Source organism: Phacochoerus africanus, chromosome 1, assembly GCF_016906955.1.
Source record: "Phacochoerus africanus isolate WHEZ1 chromosome 1, ROS_Pafr_v1, whole genome shotgun sequence".
NCBI lineage: Eukaryota > Metazoa > Chordata > Mammalia > Artiodactyla > Suidae > Phacochoerus > Phacochoerus africanus.
The window spans coordinates 210,173,428-210,192,110 of NC_062544.1; the positions used below are offsets into that span (position 1 = coordinate 210,173,428).

The 18,683-nt window shown below is 39.6% G+C and overlaps 1 protein-coding gene across 2 annotated transcripts in view; it reads right to left on the minus strand.

The window, feature by feature from the left end:
• FGF12 (fibroblast growth factor 12) overlaps positions 1-8,814 on the minus strand; it is a 570,669-nt gene extending 561,855 nt beyond the window's left edge. For both annotated transcript variants that reach the window (XM_047788857.1, XM_047788848.1), the window contains exons 1-2: positions 8,725-8,814; positions 8,401-8,543 (exon numbers count right to left, since the gene is read on the minus strand). In XM_047788857.1, the coding sequence (XP_047644813.1) occupies positions 8,401-8,413 (13 nt within the window). In that variant the 5' untranslated portion in view covers positions 8,414-8,543; positions 8,725-8,814. The remainder of the gene's footprint in view (positions 1-8,400; positions 8,544-8,724) is intronic.
• Positions 8,815-18,683: the final 9,869 nt, after the last annotated feature.

The window sequence follows — 18,683 nt, forward strand, 5'->3', positions numbered from 1 at the left end:
TAGAGTATATGTGTGTACACATAAAAGATTTAGGACACTGAGCTCCAGAGAGGAGAAGAAAGACATTCCCCAAGTTTCTCCACTGAATAGAGGGGCTAGAATCTGAACCCAGGTTTTCTAGCACCTAAACTAATCTTAGTTTTACTTCATCAGAACATGCACCTTGTTTTCTGTGCCTCATCAAATCACTCTGGTACATAATCTCATTATCCCACTAGTATGTAGAGCCCAGTTTAAAAAGTTCAGCCTTAGAGAATCTAACACATTGTAGGCACTCAAAACGTTATAGCTTATTAAATAAAATAAATCAACAATCATCTTGTTTTAAAATTGCTTTGGTTGTCTCCCTCCTCTCAGTATTATTGAGGATTTTGCTATATTTGCACTACCAGTTTGCTTTTTATGCTGATGCAAAGTCCATTATCATCTCATTTTGAATTATGTGCAGGCTTGCAAATAAAGCATGATCTACATGATGACCTTTCTCTTGACACACAGCAAATATTTCTCTTTTAAATCCCAGAAGAAAGAAAAAAGTAAACCAAATTCAATTTTAAGTAGTGCTGGAAATTTTAAAAATACTTTGAAATGAAAGACGTACCTTTGGGGAAAAAATGTTTAAATAATCTAATTTCAAACTTTCCAGATTTTTGACAATTAGGATGATCATGTAATAAATCTGGTGAAATTCTCCAATTTGTAGAGCATCTAAACCCAATTTAGTAGGAGAATGAGACTAAGGGCAAAAGCACCTTAACGTTTTTCCTTAATTGTCAGAAACATCTACATTTTTGGTTTTCCAAAGGTTAAAAAAGGAATTTCCAATTTATCTTGTGATGAGGTTTGTTCAACATGTTTGGAATCAGTATTTGGGAATTGAGAAAAACCCAATTATTTTACATGGATGATAACTGTAGGAATTATTGGGGTAGATTGGCAAATTGGCATTGCTGCTTTCTCCTGCTTGCTAGCTAGAGGAATCTTTGATGTGCTTAGTTATCTTCTGAATGGCCTCTGAAAGCTTCTTGATTTTTTTCCTACAGTTTAGCCTCTTTGGGCTGCTTCTCAGGCTAATGGCCAGTCCACAAATAGAAACAAAACTCTACAGAAACAAAAGCCTCACCACAGAATAGCACTTCCTTTTCCTTTTTTAATTTTTAAAATTTTTTTACAATGTCTAAAGCCTACTTTCAATTATCTGTGCCCTGTGAATCACTGGTGGTGGGATTTGTCTTAGGTAAAAAGCCAGGCAGAGTACACGCTTTAAAAAAAGAAAGATCTGTGGAGAGGCAACAGGTATCCTTTGGGACTTCTGCCAACCTAACCATCAGCTGCATCACAGCAGCAAAGTACCACAGCCTCCCCGGGTGGGAGTCCCACATCCCTAAAGACAAGGAGACCAAGACTGTTTCAAAAAGTAACTGGAGAGAATAGCAAACTAGAATTAGAACTATAGACATAGATCCTGGAACAAAATCCTCCATCCTCTGCATGGAAGAATCCTGATGAGGATGAAGACACTGGGGGAAGTAATGTGTCTTCTTAGCCTGACACATGCTATCTATTAGCATGTCTATTTTCTAACCCAGGCCTGTAGCACAGAATTATTTTCTCTCTCATACATGTATACTCTTAACACTAAAGAGGGCGATAATAAGAGTCAAGGTCCAGGCAGCAGGAGTCCTGCAGTGTTTCTGACATGGGACATGGGTTCATGTTACAGTTTCATATTAATCACCCTGGGCCTTATCTATTGATTCCTAATTGATAGGGCACATCCTAATCACCTGAGAGGCTCCTTAAAAATCCCAAGTCTCATGTACCATGGGGTGCCCAGGGATTTAGATGTGCTAACTGTAAATTCTGTTAGTGGCCGGATTTTACACAGTTTATGTTTTAAACCCAACCAAAGTATAATACTGGACCCAATATATCTCCATCTCCAAACCCACAAGATGTTATATAATTGCCCTGACACTAAGCCCAAGCAACAGAGAGACAAATTCATGTACTTAAGGACTTCTCACAAAAAATATAGAGTCAACAAAAAAGAAATCCCTTTTGGTAAATTAAATCCTTCACAGAAGTCAATGGAGATGGTCTGTCGAGCGTCTACGCAGTACACTTGCTGCTAAGACTATAAAAATGGCAAAGGATTCATTTCTCCCCTCTAGGATGAGCTCCTAATGAAAAGACAAACACAGCTAATAATAATGAAAGACTATAATTCTAAACTCTAAATGCTTTATTGGTATGAGTTTAATTTCATTGTCACAATATTATGTATGGGCCTTAGGACAGGACAAGAATTCTTATTTTACAGAGAAATAAAGGTAAAATGGACTGGTAAGTCAGTCTTTCTGGTCCTCTGTTTTGTTAGCTACAAAATTAAGTTAACATGTTTAGTCACAAGGTTTTAAGAGAGATGACATTAAAAGCCCTTTAGAAAAAAATAGTGTCTAATAAGTGTTATTTATGCTGTGAATATGCGACATATTAGGAAACTCAAGATTAACAAATCCAATATACCATAATTATTGGTCATTCAGTAGGCACAAAACATGACACCTAGTAGGGTCAGAGATAAGGAAATGTCAGAGATAACTGGCCATCTCCAGACTCATCACTGATGCTAACAAGCTTCATAATAACCACCTGACTCAGACACTAGGTTACTAGCCAGGTAGCTAGTCAGTTGGAACAGCTTCTAAAGTAGATACTTAGCAAGAGTTCATATGTTCTCCCACACAACAACTTTGCATAAGGACATCAAAAATGGGACAAAGGACTGGCATTCATGTTGTGGAATGTTAAGTGTCTCCGTCGAGATCATTAATAACTCTAAGACTTTATATTCTAGTCTCCTGGGTAACCCACTAGAACTCTGAAAGATGAATGGAGAAGAAATATAATGTTAGAAGTCAATAGCTCTTGAGCCTGTTGAGGTAGCCCCAGACTCTAAGCTCCTGGAGGGCAACGCAATGCGCTGTTTACATTTCCGTCCCCTGCATTTAACAATGTGCCTAGAACCGTGCGGCAGCTCCTTGAATATTTTGAATTAAATGAAATGAACTCCTTTTGATATTTAAGAATCTTTAAGATTTAGACAGGAAAAGTGCTTTGTCCAAGGTTACACCATTAGAGCTGGGATAAGAACAGGGATCTCCTATGCCCAATGCCTATTCTGTTGTTTCTTATTGCTTTATATTTTACTTATCTGGCAATGGTCTCCAAGGTTTAAATGTTTGGTTTTCAACTACGAAGTATCTTTTTCTTAATATCACTTCCTAGCTCTGATAAACTATGCACATATTTCCTTTCTTGCTTGCAAGATGAACCATTCTAGTTTCAGAGAAATATTATTCTATCCCTTATATATGTTGGTTCATGCTCCTGGCCTGACTCTAATGCTGGTGTGAAACTCAGAACACAGTTGAATTTTCATGGGGAACACATGTGAAGTCCTCTATAAAGAAAGCAGTTCCAGTTATTTATTGCCTTTTATGCTCTGGAATCTAACTGATGTTTCTGGTAGCCAATATTCTCTCACCTCTCCCAATTTACAATAAACATAGTATCATAAACTAATGAAGGCTATACAATTCAACATATATAATCTAGGTCCCTACTATATAAATGAAAGTGTTCTGATGCAGGCACCTGGGTACCTGCAGGAATGCTACTGGTTCATATTATGCCCACAGGAAAGTTAAACTATTAATGGAGATTTGAGAGTGAGATCTTTAAGAGCAGAAACTGTATCTTAGTTTTCTTTTGCATTCTCAGAATTAAGCACATTGGGAACATAGCAGATGCTCAATAAAAGTTTGTTTAAATAAAGAACACAAAAATTACAATGCTGATTTGTGAGAAATGCAGTAATTGAGGGACAAATAAGGACTTAGGTCATGTAAAATTATGTCAGTAAATATTAATTAAAGGTCAGGGAAGACTTTAAGGGGCAAAAGACATATCAAATGAATCTCAAAAGAACTGAACAAAGGTACATGACAGTGGGATGAGGGTGATACCATATTAACACTAAGATATGCCTCAATTTAAGCAGTCTAACATCACAATACCATGGGTTAATACCAGGACATTTTCAGGAGCTTAAAATGAACCTATAGAATGAGTGTTTAAAGATCATCAAGAGGTTGAAATTAAACGGCTGGAGGAAGAAGAGAGAGGGTATTGAAAAGGGAGTCTGTTTTCTGCTATAACCATGAGGCAAGAAATTTTTCTCATTTTATTTCCATTCTCTCCAAAAACAATTTAAAAAACTTATAATATACTCACATATCCAGGAGTTTCTGTACTGATTAATCAGATGATATCAAATTTTCTATACTGAGGTGCCCAGAGGAGTGTCATTTGTAGACAAAGCCAGTCCTCTAAGGTCTAAACGGGTGCTTCTTAAATTTTAATATGCATACAAATGACAAGCAGATTTGCTGAAATGCCAATCTGGTTCAGTAAGTCTAGAGTAGGACCAGAGAATCTGCGTTTCTAACAAATTTCCAAGTGATACTAATGCTGCTTGTCTATGGGATAAACCTTGAGCAGCAAGGTCCTAGACCAATGTTTAACTTTCACTATTCATTTGGATCACTTTTTTAAAATGCCTGTGCCCAGTTTCCAGCAATTAAACCCGAATATCTAGAGGTGTGGCCTAAGCATCCTTATGCTTTAAAAGCTCCACAGGTGTTTCCAATATGCCAGCCTGAGAACCTAGCAAGACAAGAAAAGGTATGGCCATAGGCAGGAGAGGGAAGAATAGAGAAGAAAAGGTATGGCCATAGGCAGGAGAGGGAAGAATATTATGAGTGGGGAGAGAGGGAGACAGACAAGAGAGGGAGAGATAGAAAAAAACACCTCTTTCCTTTCTGTAAATCAATGCTTCTCAAACTTTAATGTGCATGCAAATAACCTGAGGATTTTGTTAAAAATCAGGTTCTGATTCAATAAGCCTGGAGTGAAGATCGGAATTCTACAATTCTAAAAAAAAAAAAATGGTCAGCCATAAAAAAAGAATGACATAATGCCATTTGCAGCAACATGGATGGAACTAGAGAATCTCATACTGAGTGAAATGAGCCAGAAAGACAAAGACAAATACCATATGATATCACTCATAACTGGAATCTAATATCCAGCACAAATGAACATCTCCTCAGAAAAGAAAATCATGGACTTGGAGAAGAGACTTGTGGCTGCCTGATGGGAGGGGGAGGGAGTGGGAGGGATCGGGAGCTTGGGCTTATCAGACACAACTTAGAATAGATTTACAAGGAGATCCCGCTGAATAGCATTGAGAACTTTGTCTAGATACTCATGTTGCAACAGAAGAAAGGCTGGGGGAAAAATGTAATTGTAATGTATACATGTAAGGATAACCTGACCCCCTTGCTGTACAGTGGGAAAATAAAAAATAAATAAATAAATAAATAAAATTTTTAAAAAATGGTCTCCAAAACACATTTCAATTATCAAGAGGCTAGAAGAGTGGTTCCCAAACACTGCTATACCTAGGGTCTTTAAAAAACACCTATGCCTCTCTCCTATCCTAGCATTCTGCTGTAACTGGTATGGGGTTTAACCGGGCATGAGCATGCTACAAAGCATGCCAGATCATCCGAACATGCAACCAAGTCTGTGAATCACTGCAAGGCTGTTCGGTCTGTGCACCAACCCAAATCTTTGAGGCAATATTAATTAACATTGTACATAAGGTCACTGAAATTATATCATAAATTGATTGCCAGGTCAATTGATTTATTTTCCTCTCCTCTTTACCCAGATGACAGACAGGAGGTGACGCAAAGCAATAAGAAGAAAAAAAAATCTTATTTGTAAATAAATGATGCTCAACTTGCTGGAGACTGGATAAGTGCTCTACGAAAGGTTTTCAAATGCCAAGGTAATGTGAAAGTTGTCAAATCCTGGCAACAAGATTCAAGATTAATTGGGCCATTACATTTTTTTCTGGGATGAAGAACTCCTGAACTCTCAACTGTATCATGTAATAATACTTTTTGAGTATTAAGAGAGTCGCCAGTAGAAAGAACTAAGTAAATCTGCTTACATTTGAGAATGCCTTCCTAGTATTAAATTTGAATCTTTTAGAGGAAGAAGTTTGTACATGTCAGCATAAAGTATTTAAGACCCACCAATTCCAATGGGATATGAATATATTCTTCTTCTTCTTCTAGTTGCGCTCACAACATACAAAAGTTCACAGGCCAGGGATTAAACCTGTGCCACAGCAGCAACAATACTAGGTCGTCAACCTAATGGGCCACCAGGGAACTCCACGTTCCTCTTAATAAACATTTTTTTCTTCTATAATAAAAATTTCAAGTTAGCTACTGTCTGTCAGTGTGCCATTTACATCAACTTAGAAAGTGAGGCTACTAATGTGTAAATAATTACCCATTCTCCATATGATCACTAGCTGACTAATTCAGTTTTGTAAAGGAAGTCTTAGAAATTAACATGCAGAAGGACCTTTGTCATGTTGCCTGAAGCAATTATGGTACCTCTGCAAAATGACCACAATATCAGTTTGGGGCAAAATTCTTCATTGCCTTTGGGTCAGTGCTTTGATTCAAGCGTGTATCATTGATCTCTCGATTGCTGTAGAACTTCTACCCGGATTGGTCTCAGATATACTTCTGAAGTTCTTTCTCCTTTCCAGAATCCCAAGACTGGCAGAATAACTAGAATACTACTGTCACTGGCAGGAGGTACAAACCACATGGAACTTTGCATGACATATATTTTATGAGCAAACAAGAGAAATTAAAAAGTACTGTTGAGATACATTCCCTTTTATGATGGACCAGGAATTAGTCTATAAATTGGAGACAAAAATGTTACCAAGAACCTTTGCCCAATAACCAAGTTTAATAAGCAAATAGCAGGGGTCCTCTAAATAAAAAAATTGCTTCTCAGTAAAATGATATTCTGCCTGTGGTTAATCTTAGGCTCCAGAAATACTTAATCAACTGGAATATTACAGATCTCTGCGAGTTAAGACTTGGCTTTGCATTTTAAAATGGATTCTACAATAGAGTTAATAAATATATGCTTCCTGTATATTTATAGACATGAGGGTCTCTCATATATGTACATCTTTGTTAGTCAAGGAAATGGCCATCAGCAAATCATAGGCATGAATGATCTCAAAACTTCCCAGCTTGTCTAAATCCATGTTGATTCAGTTATTTTCATACTGTAAATGCTTACCTGGGCTAAGATACTTTAACTCTTCTAATTGGATACTGTATTGAACACGTACCTGCTATCATTTGACACTCCATTTTTATTAATCAGCCCAGAAATAGGTAACCCACCATCACTCCCTGATCCTGAGCACATTACCACAATGACTGACATTCCTGGTTTAAAAATAAAACCATGTTTCAAATATAGCTTCTCGAGTTCTGGGTAATGAATATAGTTTCATAAAAGTTGACATCATTTCTTCTGGTTTCACCAGAATTATATACATCCAATATTCCTACTGGATATCTGGCCACATCACTCAAGACTCTTATAAGCTGGTGGGCGTTTTAAGGAGGAGGAGGAGGGAGAGACCTGCATAGAGGGAGTTAAACCCAAAGGCTACCCAATCTTACAATTTTAATGGCCATCTTGCTTATATGGGTTAAATATGCTATCAAAAGTTGATTTTTATAGTTCATTTACCAGTTAGTGTGTGTACATTATGCAGATTTGCTTACGAGGAGAATATTAATATATACATATCCAGAACTAGTATATGCATCATGCCTGGAGCCAAGCAGTACTCTGATACACTGTTCTTCTTAGAGGTCAGTTCTAACGCACACTGTTTCAAAGAGACCCAATTTCTCTGCTGATATATATTCAAAATGCAGTAGGATGTGGTCATATACACCCAGGAATATCATCTTCATGGGGTGAGGGTGGAGAAATCCAAACATTTTTTCTATAGCAATGCATTATTGGATATCAGATACAAACATGCCTGTCAGCAATCCTAAAGCCAATGAAATATATTTACTTGAACACATCCATTCTAACAGAAAAGAAATTGCTTTATCAACACGCCTCTCCTCCCCCACCATACAAAGACTCTTCCCACCCCCCTACCTAAAAAGAAGGAAGAAAAAAAAAAAAAACTCATCACACTTCACTACGCAACTGATGGAGTATTAAACACTGTCTTCCAAGCTGTGGGAGTTAAAAAGAAGTCGCCTTCCTGCCACACTTCCCTGGTGCTGCAATGGACATAGCATCTCCTCCTATCGACCTAGTATGATGCTCGCTCCCCAAGCACTGCAGTCCCCTCGCTGAGGACTGCCCTGGCCACACGCACATGCAGCGGGAAGTCCCCCGATGGGGACAGCCACATACCTTTGCTCTCCATTTCCGTCCCTTTCGAGTACTGGGAAGTTCAATGGAAGTTGGCCGGAAGATGTGGGCCCGCTTCAGATTCCCCAATCTGGGAAGCCAATCTGATGATTTTGCCCGTACTTCCTTTCTTCCCCTCAGGCTTCCTGAAAGATGGGATTTCTTAAACCTTGAAGCTGCAATCAGCCACCAAAGGACACTTAGCAGCAGCAGCAGCAGATTGCCTCTACAGGGGATAGGCTGCGACCTGGTATTGACATGCATGCACCATGCCCGCTCAGTTTGTTGCGGGGGGAGGGGGTTGTTTCGGTTTTGGGGAGGGTTTACCTGGGTCTAGAAGCTGCGAGCAGGAGCTGTCCTCCGAACGTGGTGCTGCAGGTGTAGTGACAGATCATCCCACTTTGCTCTCTGGATGTACAGCAGATTTGCATGGGCGCTGGCACGCATGCGCAGGGCGTCCCCCTCTCTTTTTCACCGCCTCCCGCTCCCCCGCCCTTCTTTGCTTCTCTCCCCAATACGATCCTCAGTTATCCCCGCTGAAGAGCTGTAGCATTCGGTCACAGGGAGCGCTGCTAAAAATAAACGTCGGACCGGATTTTCCTTTGCAAACTAGAAAATGGATTGGATTGGGATTGTGTATCAATCCAATATAATTTTCCAGGCTGGATTACAGGAAGCCTTACAGGAAACTGGGGTCTGCGGGCTGGGTATGGTTTTACTCAGAAACAGAAGGGAGAAAAGAGGAGGGTATTTACAAATCCTATTTAATGGTCACAATTTGGGGTTCTCTTCCTAGTTGCTGCAGCAACTTTTCAGGTATAGGCTTCCTCCTCTTCTACCCACTTCCCCCACGGACTTAATGTTTCTCTTTGCTTTCCTGTATTAGCTTTGTTTTTTCAGGTATGGGGTGGGAGTAGTCTCAGAGCTACCAAAGATTAATAATCTCCCACTTCTTTGCTATTCAGAGTGAGTTTTCTTGCCTCCCCAAGATCTCTTTGGCCTCCACCTGAAAACTGTTCTATGAACAGGCTCCAGGACTTCTAAAAAAAAAAAAAAAAAAAAAAAAAAAACAAAGCCACAAAGCCACCGAGGACATTTTGCGGTGCTCTTTTAGCTTCTTTCCAACAATCTACCAAGAAGTAGAGTCTCCAAAGGTGGGGAAGCACTTTATTGATAAAAGTACTTTATAGTTGTACACGTAATTGTTTTCATAAAGATGCAGAGGAAGAGTGCTTTTCTTGTGTAAGGTTCTAGGGAAGGTCGCAAAACCAACAATCCCTTAAAGTACTATTTTCACATCAGAACATTTTTAAAGCCCACACTATACTCAGTTTATCTCCAATATGTTTAGCAGGGAAAGAGTGTATTTACTACCTTTTTTCCAGTAGTCAAAATCCTCCTAAGAGAATAGTCTCTCCTTGAGAATAACAGTCTTATTCTCAGGCATAAAAAAACAAATCTAGAAAGTAATACCTGGAATGGCTAAGGGAAGGGATATACAGAGTAATCACACACCCAGGTTACACAAAGATTGCTCCACAGTAGACTTCTAATCCCAATTTTCCAAACACTAAAATACAATAAAATGTACTTCCCAACAAAAAAAAAAAAAAAAACAGAGGCAGACCATAACCCCATCTTCCTCTGGGGATTCAGAAGGCAGCCTGGAATTTTTCCAATGCCTTAGGGCCAGGACTACAAATATTAATAATGATGGCTCAGCCAGACATGGACATACACTGGTGGAGGACTCCTGTTTGAACTGCTGTGGCTCAGTAAAGCTTGCCTGCACTCAGCACTGGGGAATGAAAACCCTCGCATACAGGATTACAGAGGTCACAACCAAGGGTCTACTACCTTTAGGCTCTCCTGTTGCATGCCCAAGTAAATATTTGGGGAAAAATCATGAAACTCAGGGTTTCTTTAAAATTTGATAGGTTTTGGAAGTAGGTTAAGAGTGAGAGTAGAAGTGTCCCATAAGAATAATAACCTACATCACTGGGATAAATAATTTCTTCTCCTAACACTACACCCATGACACGTTCTTTCCCTCTCAAAAATTTTAGAAGAGGAGACGCCCGAGAGTCCATCTATATAATAACCCTTAATATTGATTATTTTACAAATGGAGAGGCAAGGAGCACACTTGCTAAGAGTCATGTAGTAGAAGAGCACCAAGCTCAGAACCCAAGCTTGGCAGGCAGAGGCAATCCATCTACACGAAGGTGATTTCTTCTATGACCACCTCCCCATTATCTACAATGAATGGAAATGGGGGAAAACCTCCAAGTTCATGAATTTTCATTATTTTTATTCCTAATTTTTAAAACCCAGATGCTTTATTAAATAGGAAATTAATCACATTTAATGCAAAATCTCTGGTGTGACATTCACCACCTTTCTATTACCTGGATCCAAACTACCTTTCAGGACTTCTCCAAGTTTAACTCCTAAAGAGATAATACTGACCATTACCCTAAGCAAACTTCAAGATCCTCCTTTTCTGTACCTTTACTTAGTCATTTTTGAAACACCTTCACCTGCTTGCACCATCAGCACAAATGTCTACATATCCAGATCTTATGTTTTCCTCCAGAGTCAACTAAAATTCTGTCTCACTCCTACAATCTTCTCTGATCCTTTCAGTCTGAAAATATTCTCTGATAGAAAAAGCAATGTTGCTGTATCTTTGCATCCCGTGTTACTTTCTATTTCGTATTGTAGTTAAGGTTCATATCCCTTTCCTGTGCTCTATCCTTACTTAAGAAATAGACTTCTGATTCATCTTTGCAGTGTATACAGTGACTTAAGATAGGAAACACTAATGAGTGTTTGATGAATTAATAATATGTAGTATACATGTCTTGTGTATATGACATTGACTATTTGCGCTGTGATAAAAAATAGTAATGATAATAATATTGACCTGTCACTACTAAGAGCTTACCATGCACCAGGCACCATTATAAGAATTCCAAATGTTTTCATTCATTTTATTCTCTCACTAAAACTCGATGGGTTTAGTACTATTATCTGTATTTTAAAGATGAGCAATCAGCTACAGAGAAGTTAAAGTATGAATAAAATATCTCTCCCCTAGAGAAACATAAAGCTTATTAAAGATGACAGAAACATAAATGATTTTAAAATACACAGTAAGGTCTAAGAGAGAGATCATCATAGGTAGAGTGGGAGCACAAAAGTTGGGCAGTTAGCCAGTCGGTAAATTTTGGGAATTAGAGGCTGAAACCTTCAAGCCATCTACCTGACCCCCAACTAAAATGGGAAAGGAGGGAGTTCCTGCTGTGGCGCAGTGGGTTAAGAATCAACTGCAGGAGTTCCTGTCGTGGCGCAGTGGTTAACAAATCCGACTAGGAACCATGAGGTTGCGGGTTCGATCCCTGGCCTCGCTCAGTGGGTTAAGGATCTGGTGTTGCTATGAGCTGTGATGTAGGTCGCAGACGTGGCTCAGATCCTGCGTTGCTGTGGCTGTGTTGTAGGCCGGTGGCTACAGCTCCGATTAGACCCCTGGCCTGGGAACCTCCATATGCTGAGGGAGTGGCCCTAGAAAAGGCAAAAAGACAAAATAAAAATAAAAATAAATAAAAAAAAGAATCCAACTGCAGCAGCTCAGGTCACTTCGGAGGTGTGGGTTCAATCCCCAGCGTGGCACAGTGGATTAAAGGATCCAGTGTTGCTGAAGCTGTGGCTTGGATTCAATCCCTGGCCCAAGAAATTCTATATGCTGCAGGTGTAGCCATAAAACTTCAAAATAAAACAAAATGGAAGAGGATTTAAAGGCAGAATTTCTTCATGAAAGTGTTAATAAGAAATCATCTGACCTGGTTATGATGACCTTGACTGAAGATGAACTTGGAAAAGGGAAAACAGACTTATAGCCTGGTAACCTGCTATTTCAAAATGCCAAGAATTAGTGAGACTAGATCTCTTGCATTTGGTGTATACCCTTTCACCATCAAAAACTGTCCTAGTCTGATATATGACCATAGTACTTATATTACAAACCTGAATGAGAGTAAGACCGCCAACACTGACACTCCAGCCTAATTCTGGTTAACCCACATAATTGACTGGTTATGTGGGCATATTCAGATTCTCTAGCTTTTGTATTCCCTACTAGAATGTAAAGAAACAATGTTTATTATTGGAATTAATTAACATCAGTGTATTAAATTATAATTAACAATTTACAGAGTCTTGCTAATATGTCAAATAAGTTACCAGTCCACAGAGGTTTTTCCCCACATATTCATTATGTTCTTCCAGAAGTGCTGACTATAAACTGAGAGGACTTTGTGACCTTTTCTTTCACCCAATTATTTTCTTACTATTCATCTTTTATAACTGACAATCTACCTTAAAAAATAACAGTTGACCATTAAGAACTCTTTTTGATTGTGAAGCTAAGATCAACTCACAATTGTAAGGGAGTACTCCCTGTAAGATGCAACAGCTGACCATCTCTACTCAGGGTATCATTCCAAACCATCAGCAAAATATAAGCTCCACAGGGACAAAAAACATATCTATGCATTCACTCCAGCACCTAAAACAGTGTGTGGAACTTAGAAGGTTTCATTTAATACCTGAGGAGTAAATGAGAGTTTGATGAAATAAAACTTTCTCCATGGCCACAAAGCCAGCTCACTTGGCAAGTGGGAAGCAAGCAATCAGCAATCTCAGTCAGCAGTCCTAATGGCATAAACAGGATCATAAGTGACCTGCCAGAGGCAGAAAGAGGATCACAAGGCAGTTAACAAATGTGTTCGGTGTTTGTTCTTGGACAAAGACCATAAATAATCAAGCTTAGAGTCAAGTATCTCTGAGGCAGGCTCATAGTAAGGCCATGCCTTCAGAGGCAGTCTAGGAGGCTGGAAGAAATTAGTTATAGAGGAAGGATGAATGAAATAAATGACAAAAATTTCAAAGGAGAAAAAGGTGATGAGTCAATGTGACAACGCCATACAAGGATGGCAATACTGCAGAGACTGGGTCTGTCCCTCAAAGAGGAAACATAACTTGATTACCTACTATGTGTGAGGTTCCTTCAGTGATGGTAAAATTACAGTCTTCCTAAGAAGAAAATGGCAAGTGATAAAGTTTCAAAAGAAATGGTGCAGGTTTCCGGTATGCAGTGGAGATAACTAAGGAACTATCTGAGAGATGGGAAGTGGCAGAAGGGGATGCAGGTCATCTGGGTGTATTTTGTCAAGGAATCATCTGTCCACATGGTTTAACAGTGATTTCTCTAGGGGCAATTAAAGGTCTAAAGAGATCTACAGCATACTGAGGCAGAATAATGACACATGGGTAAGACATCTGGAGGCCAAATGACAAACATTTTTGACATTTCTTGTTAAAGACTTTGTCCACTTGACAATATTAGAGGTTTACTACATGAGCTATCAATTGACAATTTCAAGGCCCATCTGTTATACCAGCATAATGCCCACTTAAACTGGGATGTGCCAATCTCATTAATGTTGAGGTCCCCCCCCCCAAGTAGACATGGGTTGAAATTAGTCAAAGCAGAATATTGGGGAATAATATTTTTAACTGATAGCCCCCTTTCACTTTGGAGATAAATAATTTAGCAAGGAGTTCCCATCATGGCTCAGTGGTTAACAGATCCGAGTAGGAACCGTGAGATTTCGGGTTCGATCCCTAGCCTCGCTCAGTCAGATAACGATCCGGTGTTGCTGTGAGCTATGGTGTAGGTCGCAGATGCGGCTCGGATCCTGTGTTGCTGTGGCTGTGGCATAGGCCGGCAGCTACAGCTCCAATTCAACCCCTAGCCTGGGAACTTCCATATGCTGCGAGTGCAGCCCTAGAAAAGACAAAAAAAGGACAAAAATAATAACAACAAAGCAAAATGACATGCAAAAGTTAACTTATTGAATCTGGTTGGGATCATTATGAAGACCAATTCAATACTTGGATTCTGGTGATGAAAGGAGACCAAATGTACATCAAGTTTTAAAGATGTACCATAACAACCTAACAACAAAAAATAATCCAACTGAAAAATGGGCAGAAGACCTAAATAGACATTTCTCCAAAGAAGACATACAGACGGCCAAAAAAAACACATGCAAAGATGCTCAATATCACTAATTATTAGAGAAATGAAAATCAAAACTACAATGAAGTACCACTTCACATCTGTCAGAATGGCCATCATTAATAAATGTACAGGAGTTCCCGTTGTGGCACAGCAGAAACGAATCCGACTAGGAACCATGAGGTTTCGGGTTCAATTCCTGGCCTTGCTCAGTGGGTTAAGGATCTGGTGTTGCCGTGAGCTGTGGTGTAGTTTGCAGATGCGGCTCAGATCTGGCATTGCTGTGGCTCTGGCATAGGCCAGCAGCAATAGCTCCAATAAGACCCCTAGCCTGGGAACCTCCATATGCTGCAGGTGAGGCCCTTAAAAAAAAAAAAGACAAAAGACAAAAAATAAAAATAAAAAAATGTGCAAATAACAAATGCTAGAGAGGGTGTGGAGAAAAGAGGACCCTCCTACACTGTTGGTGGAAATGTAAACTGGTACAACCACTATGGAAAACAGTATGGAGGTCCCTCAGAAAACTCAATATAGAACTACCATATTATCTAGCAATCCCATTCCTGGGTACATATCTGGACAAAACTCTAATTCAAAAAGATACATGCACCCCTATGTTCACTGCAGCACTATTCACAGTAGGCAAGACATGGAAACAACCTAAATGTCCACTGACAGATGAGTGGATTAAGAAGATGTGGTACATACATACAATGGAATATTACCCAGCCATAAAAAAAGAATGAAAGAATGCCATTTGTAGCAACATGAACGCAACTAGAGATTGTCACCCTGAGTGAAGTCAGAAAGAGAAAGACAAATATCATATGATATCAATTATATGTGGAATCTAAAAGCACCTATCTACAGAAAGAAACAGATTTCATAGATATAGAGATCAGACTTGTGGTTGCCAAGGGGGAGGGAGTGAAGGCTCTCGGAGTTTGGGCTTAGTAGATCCAAACTATTAAATTTAGAATGGATAAACAATAAGGTTACTGTATAGGACAGGGAACTATATATAATTTCCTCAGATAGACCCTGATAGAAGATAATATGAGAAGAGATATGTATGTATATAGATATAGATACGTATGACTGCGTCATTTTACTGTATAGCAGAAATCGGCAAAACGCTGTAAATCAACTATATTTTAATAGAAAAAAAAAAGATGCACCATAAAAATTCTGCCTTAGAGGAACACAGACATTTTCAATAAAGCCATTTCCTCATCCTATACTCTTCTCCAAAATTCCAAATACATGGATGGTTGATATTTTTTTCTGTTTAAAAATAGCACATGAAAAAGTAGTCCTAAAAAGTCAATAAATATAACCAAAGCCTGTCATTAACTAATTGAAAAAATATTTATGGAAAGCTTTCTATATGCCAGGTACTTTTCCAGATACTGGAGTAGTCTATGGACTCACAGTGTTTACACTGTAGTTTCACAGCTACAAGAAACTTCATAAATCTTGTGGTCCAGACATGTATCAGACAAAAGTAAAAAGTGAGTTGAGGCTCAGAGTGGAGAAAAAAACTTTTCCCAAGTCCAGTGGCAAGTTATAAACAAGATTGCCATTTAAATCTATGGACGCCCCATTTCATCACCGCCTTCTCCAAATGATGTGCATTCTTTGTGCCGGAGGAAGTGTCCTATTGGTATTAACACTGCAAACTTTATTTCAGAACCCTCCTCATTTCACTTGATAAACACAAACTGGAAGTTCTTGTTGAAGAGCTGGAAAATGCTCACTGTACTCAATGTGTTACCAGCAACAGACAACCTTCACAATGTATCCTACACAATGCCTGATTGATGTGGTACAAGTGTATCATTTGTGTGAGGCATAACAAAGATTTCTTTTACTACCAGTGCTCTTACTTAGTGAAACACTTCCTAGTTTATGTTAAGATTCAAATACCAGTTCACTCAGTGGCTGTGGCTACCCAGACAAAGCAAAATGCAGAAATGGAGCCATTAACCACGTTTCTATCACCAAAAATCCACTATCAAAAAGGGAGGGAAAGATTAATGAATACTTCCAGCCAATGAAATTAAATAACAGCAAAAGAATACAATACCGTGATAGTTTCCACCGGTGTACTAGCCCAAGGGCATTTTTAACAGGGACTTGGAGGTTCGTGACCAAGTGCTGATAATATTGACCCTCTACAATCTACCACACACACACACACACACACACACACACACACACACACACACACACACACAAAGACGCATGGGTGTTTGTATTTGCTATCTTTTAAAGGACATTTTCCAGAATCTCTTATTTTTTTCCAATTTAATCATTTTATCCCACTGAGATGACTCTATTGGACTAGATGTCAAGGAAGCAAAGACAAAGGTTTATTAGAGATGGAACCTCTTCTGCACAGAGGGTTCCCAGGTGATCTCAAGGCCTTGCTGTTGTAAGACTATGATGCTACTAATGCCTCCAGGCCCTCTCTCAGCCACTGAAAGTCTGTCTCAGTTTAAAATATTTATTGCTCTTCACCCAATTTTCAATTTATGCCTCTATATTATGACTGGCAGGACTTTCATTCAGCCTCCCCAAGCCCTTCCAAACTCATTCAGTCAACATTGTTTCCTTCCCTTTGGAGAACTGCAAGGTATTAATAATTAATAGCTGTCATGATTAGGATATTGGGAAGGGTTGAGGCTTAATTCTGGTTTCTCCCTCTGTGAAAGAAAGGACTTGGACGAAATAGTCTGGAAGGCCCCTTCCAGCCCTGACACCAGAGTTTTCTATACGTGGACCTTACTTCTCATGAGAGACTATGCTAGCCCTTGGCTATCGCACAAGATGTCACCTTGCTTTTGGCATCCAGGTCAGAGCCCCAAAGGCCACTGTGCTCTTTAGTTTATATTATAGAAGCCTGAGGCCCAAAGAGGGGGTGACTCTTGGCTCTGAACTTGGAATTCTTTGAATCCAAAGTCCTTTTAACACTCAACTCCTGGCTCTCTGTCACTTGACCCTCCCTTATGTGGATAAAGTACAAAGTACTGGAGTGCAAAAGAAAGTAGGGTGAAGTGAAGAAAGAATGATCAACTAGGCCCCCTTAACACCATTTAACCCCCGAACAAAGAGTTTACAAATCCAATCAAAACAGTCTCCTCTACACCCGCCCAACTGCCCCTTTCTCCCCTCTGTCTTTTCATCACCCACATCATGCTGGCAGAGGATCCAAGGCTGAAATAAAGGACACAGTTTCACAGAGCTGTGGGACTGGACAGACGTTGTGCTCACTCTTTCTCAGCCTAGGAAACTGCCTTAGACTCCAAAATCCAGTTAAAACTTTCCCTGAGGAAATATGAAGCTCCATATTATTTCCAGTATTTTCCATCCATATGTATCTTTTATTTATATATCAAAGGTAAGGTCTTCCTATCACAGAACAGTGTCCAGCACATAGCAGGCCTAGAGTAATGGTACCTTGAATTCAGTAAAGAATCGACCAGCAAGTGACTAAATGAATGGTGGTCCAGACTGTTCCTGGAACTTTCTGAAGTGTTTTGTTTTTGTTTTTGTTTTGTCTTTTTAGGTCTGCAACCGCAGAATATGGAGGTTCCCAGGCTTGGGGTCAAACTGGAGCTGAAGCCACCAGCCTACGCCACAGCCCCAGCAACTTGGGATCTGAGCCGCATCTAGGACCTACACCACAGCTTATGGCAATGCCGGATCCTTAACCCACTGAGCGAGGCCAGGGATCAAACCCACGTCCTCATGGATGCTAGCCAGGTTCATTAACCACTGAGCCACGATGGGAACTCCTGTTCCTAGAACTTTCAATTCAGTTGATATGCTCATTCATCATACCCCAGGAGCAAGTAAAAGTGAGCTTTGAATAACAATGCTTATTCTATACCAGATCTATTGCTGGGTCCCTCAACGTTGCTCATCATCCTGCTTTATTTTTATTCTCTCTGGCTCTCCAAAAACAAAGATCTCTACTTTTTCTTCTTAGACCTGAGCTTTCTTTAGCCTTTCTTATCCCTCTGGTCTGGGAATGTCAAATATCCCTAAATGCCACCTTTCCCCAAATATCACCCACCCACACAGTCCTAACAATCCTTCAGCTTGCCTCCATAACCCTCCGCAAGCTGAACCAGCATCCTGACTCAGTCAAGGGAAGAAGGATGATTTGGACAAAGTAATGCTGGAATGACAAATATTTCAT